Source organism: Nematolebias whitei, chromosome 1, assembly GCF_014905685.2.
Source record: "Nematolebias whitei isolate Nwh7 chromosome 1, NemWhi1, whole genome shotgun sequence".
Classification (NCBI taxonomy): Eukaryota; Metazoa; Chordata; class Actinopteri; order Cyprinodontiformes; family Rivulidae; genus Nematolebias; species Nematolebias whitei.
Window position 1 is genome coordinate 24,880,278 of NC_056498.1, and position 8,019 is coordinate 24,888,296.

At 37.0% G+C, this 8,019-nt stretch overlaps 1 protein-coding gene across 1 annotated transcript in view; it reads right to left on the bottom strand.

The window, feature by feature from the left end:
- The window catches only part of sec24d (SEC24 homolog D, COPII coat complex component), a 79,177-nt gene that overhangs the window by 14,591 nt on the left and 56,567 nt on the right, over nucleotides 1–8,019 (bottom strand). The window contains exons 5-11 of the mRNA XM_037686456.1: nucleotides 7,945–8,019; nucleotides 5,409–5,527; nucleotides 5,169–5,280; nucleotides 4,909–5,036; nucleotides 4,195–4,333; nucleotides 3,982–4,097; nucleotides 2,897–3,021 (exon numbers count right to left, since the gene is read on the bottom strand). The exon at nucleotides 7,945–8,019 is cut by the window's right edge and continues 177 nt beyond it. Coding sequence (XP_037542384.1) covers nucleotides 2,897–3,021; nucleotides 3,982–4,097; nucleotides 4,195–4,333; nucleotides 4,909–5,036; nucleotides 5,169–5,280; nucleotides 5,409–5,527; nucleotides 7,945–8,019 — 814 coding nt within the window. The remainder of the gene's footprint in view (nucleotides 1–2,896; nucleotides 3,022–3,981; nucleotides 4,098–4,194; nucleotides 4,334–4,908; nucleotides 5,037–5,168; nucleotides 5,281–5,408; nucleotides 5,528–7,944) is intronic.

Sequence of the window (8,019 nt, forward strand, 5' to 3'; positions counted from 1 at the left end):
GCTGTGTATCCACCTGGGAGATGAGCGTGTTTGTTGAACGGAGTACCGTCACTACTTCGGACGATTCTCAGCCATCTTGACCGGAGACGCTGAAGGTAGCGTTGAAATGGAACTCCGTACCGGAGCTGACCTATCTTCTGCAAAGGTAACGAGTCGCTTCACTACCGAGTGTACCGGGGCTGAGCTGGGGTCGGATAAATAGTGAAATTCCTAGTCAACACACTTTCCCTCATCCATCTTTTCTCTCTATTTAAACTTCTTCATTTCCCATCTTTAAACTTCTATCGTGCCAAGTTTTATTAATCAGAAGCGGATCAGTCTAATCAAGTGTACAATGTTTTGATGTTAAATTTTGATTTTGTTAATAAATGACCACATTTATTTTGATGGGTCAAAGAAAATTAACGTCTCATGTCACTGATTAAACCAGCTACGCACAGTACCTCTGTCACATATCTGTCAAGTAGCTCGAAAAAGAGAGAACCCGTTATTTAAATAAAATTGTAGTGTAGCTGAAGCTAATCGAGCCTTTTAGCACACTACACAAACCAACCAACTCAACTAACCAACTCAACTAAACCAACCAACCAACCAACCAACCCAACTAAACAACCCAACAAACCCACAAACCAATCAACCAACCAACCTAACTGAATAACCCAACCAACCAGAAGCAGACAGAATAAGAAGCCACCCTTACAACAAGTAGTTTCAAATGGGTTAGTTCTAGAGAAGTTGTTTTTTCCACAAAGTCAGAAACTATTAAAAACTATAAGATAGATCTTCATGCATTTACTTCAGCATGAATGTGTTAAACCTCAGTATGTGAATGTCTTGTTCAGTGTCAGTTCATTCATATAACACAAAAGTTTGCCAAAGTGTGTTACAGTTCAGTCAAATGAAAACTACAAAAAGAACAAGGAAATAAACACAAGATGTGTGATTAACAAGACTTATTCACTTATTAAGAAAGAGTATGTGTTTAAAAACCAAGTTTTAGGATTAACATTCAGAAATATATCCAAGCTAAGTTACAAAGGGAAGTAAGGTTTTTTCCATTTCTTCCAAATGTTATCAGAGTGGAGGCTCACCATCTTAGGCTAAGAAAACTTTTAATTTTGAGCCTAAACAAGAAGACATGAACAAAACAGCTGAAGCACTAGCTTGGTTCATCTTTGAGTCAGGCTCACTTTCCAGCACTTTTATTAAATACAGGCCCAAATCAAACGGTCACATATAAACACCTCTCTGAAACTGGACCATCGTCCTGGTTTGACTTGTTTGTTCATGTTCGACTTCATTTAGAAGTTTATGTTTGTGTGAATGTTCTAAGTAACGATTCATCTCTGAAGGAATGAACAAACAGTCTCATCACTACAGCGAGTTCACTGAGCTGTACTCCTGCAGATACACAAAAAAACACTAGGATCCAACACAATCCTCTGATATTTACCAGAACACTGAAGAAAAGCATTCTTCACTGACACTGCCAAACGCACTTTGTACATTTCTCTTCTTAAATCTTTCAAACAGGCCAAGATGCGTGTGATGTGACTGAAGACAGCAACTTCCAAACAGAGAAAGGAAAACTTTAGCAGCAAGGCTTCTCCACAAGCAGAAACTACAGTACAGTGGTCTCTCAATTATTGCGAGGTTACATTCCAGACACCCCCGCGATGGGTGAAAATCCATGAAGTACAGACATTATATTTATTTTAGTATATATTTTAAGGCTTTATAATCCCTTCCCACACTCTTGCGATGTTCTAAACTCTCTAAACGCTGTAAAAGAGCACAGAGAAAGCAAGCAGACAGACTGAGGCTACTGTTACTGAGCCAATTAGCGCCTGGGGGTGGACTGGCCATTGGGAGCACCAGGACATTTCCCAAACCCGGCTCAGCTTGGGTTAAGGCTCGGTTTGGGTCACGCTTGATTATTTTAAATAAAGAATCCATGTCACTCACTCTGGTAGCTCACTGAAGCTCCCATAGCAGCAATGAGGAAAGATGTCTGTCTGACAGCCTCAGAAAGAGAAAGGAGGAGCTGGGGTAGTGTTTAAATATTATATAGACCCTCCCTATGCAACTGGATCCTGGACTTCTTAACAGACCACAAGGGGTAGCCTCTTTCTGAGGCTGACAGCCTCAGAAAGAGAAAGGAGGGGGCCCCTTGGCAATCACTGAGCAGCCAGGCCACCGGGAAACAATGTGTACAATCTTACATTGAAAACCCATGAAAAAGTGAAGCCGCCTAAGTCAAACCACGAAGTATCGAGGGACTACTGTACAGTGTAAAACAGTGGTCAAACAGTGTAAAAAAATAACCGGTTCAAATAATCTGTTTCAGACGGGTTTTGAACTTCGTCTTGACTGAATTTTATCCACTATAAAAGGTTTCATAAATACTCAGCTTTATTCCAAAGCCCAGAAAACAACTAGACAGTTAAATATTGCTGGAGAACTTTGAGTAAAACTTTTACAACCGTTTATATTTGGAGGTCATGACAGCACACAATAAAAATGTGCTGTTGCTGGCACCAACAAGATAAATAAATGTTATTTTCAGAGTAACCAGGTAAAATACATCATATGTTCTTTGTGTTAACACAATTATTTACTTTTACTACAAAAAGTGTATAAAAATCCATTTTCCTTGAATGATGGCAGTATGAGCCTTTATACTGTCTAGCTTTGACAAGTTTGTACCTTTTTATCAGATATTCAGTAAATAAATCGTTTACTTGATGTTTAGTGCCTTATTTTTCTCAGCAAGACAGATGATGTGAGCTTTACTATTTTGAGAACATACCAGGTTTAACAAGTGATACAAACAGAAGAATCAGGAAGAACTTTCCCTAAAGCAGTAAGTTCATGACTTTGTGATTATTTTGCATACCTGGGCAGCTGCTCCAGCAGAGTCTTGAGCTCCTCGCATATCAGTTTCACCAGACCACTTTTGATGTTGTTATAGGACACATCGATCATAAAGATGAAGGCAGGAGGATTGGGAGGCTTGTTGTTCTGTGAGCGGGGAATAAACAAAAGTTGTTCTGAAGAATTAGTCACTGTTTGAATATGCAAAATTAATCATTTTATATGTATATATATATATATATATGTATACCTGGATACCTAGATTTAAAGTGCACCATAGTATGGAAAATCCTTTTTCTGTTAGATCTAAGTGCTGCCATTGACATCTTTAACCACAATCTGATTACAGAGTCTTAAAACAATCAGGGTTGTGGGTAATGCTTTAAGCATGTGTAATTAGTGCATATTAATAATACTGCCTTACAAACATTTAAAAACTTATTGGTGTTCCACATGGTTGTGTACTTGGGCCCATTCTGTTTAGCATATAAACACTCGTTTGTTGTACTTTTGTAAGTTTGCTTTATTTTTTTTGTTCTTAAATATCAAATATGTCTTCATTGCAATTTAATTTAAACAGTTATAGTTATGAATAATCCTAAAAGCAGTAAAAGAAGTGCAGCTTGTTGCAGGAGCTTGTTAGTAATCATTTGTCTGCAAAGATGAAACTCGAGCAGGATTTTAATTTGCAACCTTGGGTTTATTAACAAATGTTTGTTTTTTTACATGCCATTAGAATCAGATCAAACAAACCAGTAAAGTTAACTTAATTAAGCCATCTTACTTGAACTCTCCAATACTGTTTGCAGCAGTTCTACTCTTCATGGAGACATTAATTGCACCATTGTCTAACATTTTCTTTTTAACAAAAAAGCTCTCGTATATTCAGCTGGTAGTGGAAAAATATATATATATTTTTTTTTTTTCAAAATAGTCTCACAGAAATGTTGATACTTTAGCACTATAAATGATATTTTTGCATACAACATAAAAAAAGTGTGACCAATATGATTTAAATGTGCCAACCACTGCTAAATTTAAACGTTTGTCTCCATCAATGCGGTCATTTTAAAAAATATATAGCGTGTTAAATGTTTTAATAAGTACCTTGCAATAATCAAGAGTGGCAGCAAACTCATAAGATCCCAGGGACAGCTCAGGCCTCTCATAGAAATCCACCCTCCGACCCATGTGGTCAAGGTGTTGGAAGTAAAAAGCCGGCACTTAAACAGGAATAAAACAAAAGCATCAACCTTATTTTCTAGATTTTTACCAGGCAGGATAATATTTTCAAGGTCGCTGCATTTATTTATTTTTTACCTTCGTTGACACAGTTGCAGAAACTGCACTGGTAGCGACGACCACCGTCGATGAACTGCATGTAAGGACACATGTAGGCCTTGCATCGGTTGCAGCGGACTGGACCCGTGTCTCCGTGATTTACAACATACAGAGGAGTCTGGATGGAGGCGGAAAATATAACAAAGGAGTTTGTTAGGAATTAAAAAAATAAAAATAAGAGCAAGGCATTGTAATAAAAACTACAGCTGCATAAAATATTGAAAATGTATTATGGCTGTACCTAACATAAACTAAATGTAGGTATTATTCTGATATGTCGTTGACCTCTTTAATATAAAGCATCTTTCGTTCTCAGTTGTTCCAGCAGGTCTGAAATTAATTAATTAATCTAAAAGTCAGATAAGACAAAAAAAAATTCCTAAAAAGGAGTTGGTCTCTGGGACAGCATGACAGGAGCGAGGAAAGTATCTTTGGGTTCTTGCACCACACATGACGCAAAAGGAGATGATTTAAAAGTTAATTCAATAAAACTGCCTGTTAAGAAAAGAAAACCTTCTATACAACGGACTGCACAGTTTTATGTGTGAGTGCTTGAGTGTGGATTAAATAGTTGAGCAGCGTGAATAAAGTTTCTGTCTAAAGAAGAGAAAATCTACAAGCAGCAACATTTTTTTTGTTTAGTTTATATATTTTTGTCTTTATTTTTATTTCATGAGGAAAGCTGCAACTTACTTCATTTTTTGGCAACCTGGCAAACGGTTTAATGATGGAAGCCAGAGGGACTTGGCACTGTTTGGCCAGATCAGCGGTGCAGGGCAGTGAGTAGGTGGTGCAGCGAATGAATCTTGGACTGGCGTTGCCTGGAGGTAACAGAAGCACGTTCAGCACATTTCTGCAGTCAGCACGCTCGCTGTTCTAAAACAGAAAGTGGAACCGCAAACCTGTGTACATTCATGTTGTGCTTGCAGAGAAGTCGTTTTGATTTTGTTTACCTTGATCCTGAACCGTGAAGTCAGTGGTGACGAGAGGCGGGACCTGTCCTCTGACGTTTGTGCAGAAGATCTGGCCCCCAAACTTTGCTTTGTCGTCTTCTATCACTTGGGTCTAAAACAGAACAAGTTGTGAGTAAATGTTCCTTTTTAACAATGGCTGGGTAAAAAAAAAACAAGCATCCTTAAACAGAAAACAACCAAACTCTTAGTTAGATGATATTCGATTAATTAAGTACTTACTATGCCCGGGATAGAATCAGGGTCCAGTTTCTTCTGAGGGGGTCCAGCCAGTCCTCCTGGTGCTCCAGGGAAGGCCCCTGGAATGCCAGACGGCCCAGACATGTGTCCCCCAAACTGACCTGCATAATAAACACACAAGTTAAAAATATATTTAAAATAAAAAGGAAAACACATCAAAACTAGAGAAATTGTATTTCTTGCAAAAATGCAGTGTGAATGCTTATTGCATAAAAACGTACTGAAAAACCATTGAAATTAGCTAAAATGCAGCTGAAATGGAAGAACAAGCCTAAATTAGCAGAAAAACAACACATTTGTTGAAATATGTTTAAATAAGCAGAAATTTGCATAAACATTAGGAAATTAGCGTAAAAAAAGCTGAAATTAGCAAAAAAAAAAAAAAATGGCTGAAAATGAGCTTAAAGGCAGAAAGAAGCTTAAACTACCAGAAGGATGTGGAAAGGGCTAAAATGAGCTAAAAAAAAATGTGGAATTAGCTGAAAAGACTAAAATTAGCATAAAACAACTAAATAGTAGCTGAAATAGCAGGAAAAGTTGAAACTAGCATAATTAAGCTGAAAGGAGTTTAGCAAGCTGAAATTATTAGAAAGAAGTTGGGTTGGCTGAAAGTAGCAGAAATTACCACAAAAAAAACTTGTACTTCTCTGAAAATACCCGAAATTAGCTAGAAAATGCTAAAATAAAATGATAGCTGAACAGGTAGAACAAGCTTAAATTAGCAGAAGAAAGCAGAAAGAGCACATGTTTGTCCAGTTTGGCTGAAAGAAACAGAAATGAGCACAAAAATGTGGAAATTAGCTGAAAAAAGCTGAAATTTAAAAAACAAACAAAAAAAAAAACAGCTGAAAAGTAGCTAAAAAGGCAGAAAGAAGCTTAAATAAAGAAATGGAGAGCACAATTTTGCTGAATTAAGCTGAAAAATGTTCAATTGAGTGCAAATAATGTGGAATTAGCTGTAAAAGTTAAAATTAGCATAAAAACAGTTGAATAGTAGCTGAAATAGCAGGAAAAAGTTGCAACTTGCAGAAATAAGCTGAAAGGAGCATAACAAGCTGAACTTAGCAGAAAGAAGTTAGAAGCACAAAAATGTTGTAGTTAGCAGAAAGAATCTGAAAGGAGCAAAAAAACAGCTGAAATTAACTTAAAAGTACCGGTAGCTGAAAAAAAGCTTAAATTTGCACAAGGAAACTGAAAGAAGCTGAACCAGAACAAAATGTGAAAGGATCAGTAAAAGGTTATAAACAGATCTAAAGATTTGAAGGATGCAAAATGAGCTCAATTCATTATATATGAGAAAAAATGGCAGAAAAGGCTAAATATTTAAAAATGCTAAAGTTGCAGCAATACCAAAGTCATAGTACAATTGTCCTGCAAGAGCTGAATGTTTTGAGTTATGATTTGTTGAAATAGCACAAAAATTGTGGAACAAGAAAGATGCAGAAAATCGTACAGAACAAAAATGGATCACAGTAGTTAATGCTTCATAAACATTCACAATCTTTTACTAAAGATCTGTCTCTCAACTGTTTCATGACACTGCAGGAGTGTGAAATGGTTATTCTGAAGAAGTCCTCTGCTGGCAATTCTTTTTCATGGTTTACTTACCCTGTATTTGAGAGTGAACAAAATAAAATAAAAAGAATAATCTAAATAACACATTAACATTTCATACTATCTAAGACTTGTTTTGGTCCGACTGTGTTTATTTATGCCTAAGAAACTAAACTAATGCAACTTAATCTGCTTCTTTTAGCACCTGTACAATAAGCTTCGGAGTCAGTGATGTTGTTATGGGACTTGAGTTAATTCAATTTAATTTAATTCATTTTTTTTTTTATATATAGCGCCAAGCCACAACGGAAGTCATCTCAGGGCACTGTGATTTTAATGTGGGAGTTAAAGACATGTCCTGATCAAAAATAACACCAGCATTTTTAACATTAGAGCTGAAGGCCAGATTAATGCCATCCAAGGAGGACGGAACACTGAAACATTTATTCGTAAGATGCTCAGGTCCAAAACCCAAAACCTCCGTATTGTCTTAATTTAAAAGGCAGAAAATTCAGGTTCATCCAGGTTTTTATGTCTTTAAGACATGCTTGTAGTCCAAGTAGCTGAATGGACTCAGTGGGTTTCATGGACAAATATAACCGTGTATCATCACCATAACAATGAAAATTTATCCCATGCTGTTTAATAACTTTACCTAATGGAAGCATATACAAGGTAAAGAGTACTGGTCCAAACACTGAACCCTGAGGAACTCCATGACTAGATTTTGTGTATGAAGACAATTCATTATTATAAGATTCAAGAAGCTTCATTATTTACATTTACAAATTGAGTTCATGGTCAAGGAGCTTATGAAGGATGTACAGGGTTGTACAGAAGGTAGACAGGAAAGAATTCATGTTTGATTTGGGGCTAGTAAATGACACCAGTGAGTTACGTAGGATTGTGTATTTAAAAACAGTTCTCTCTAAACAGCTACCTCTGACTGGTGCACCCTTTTTACCTGCTTGCTGTGGATACCCTGGTGGACCAGGCTGCGGGAAACCTCCAGGGCCTGGAGGTTGTGACCCAGGGAAGG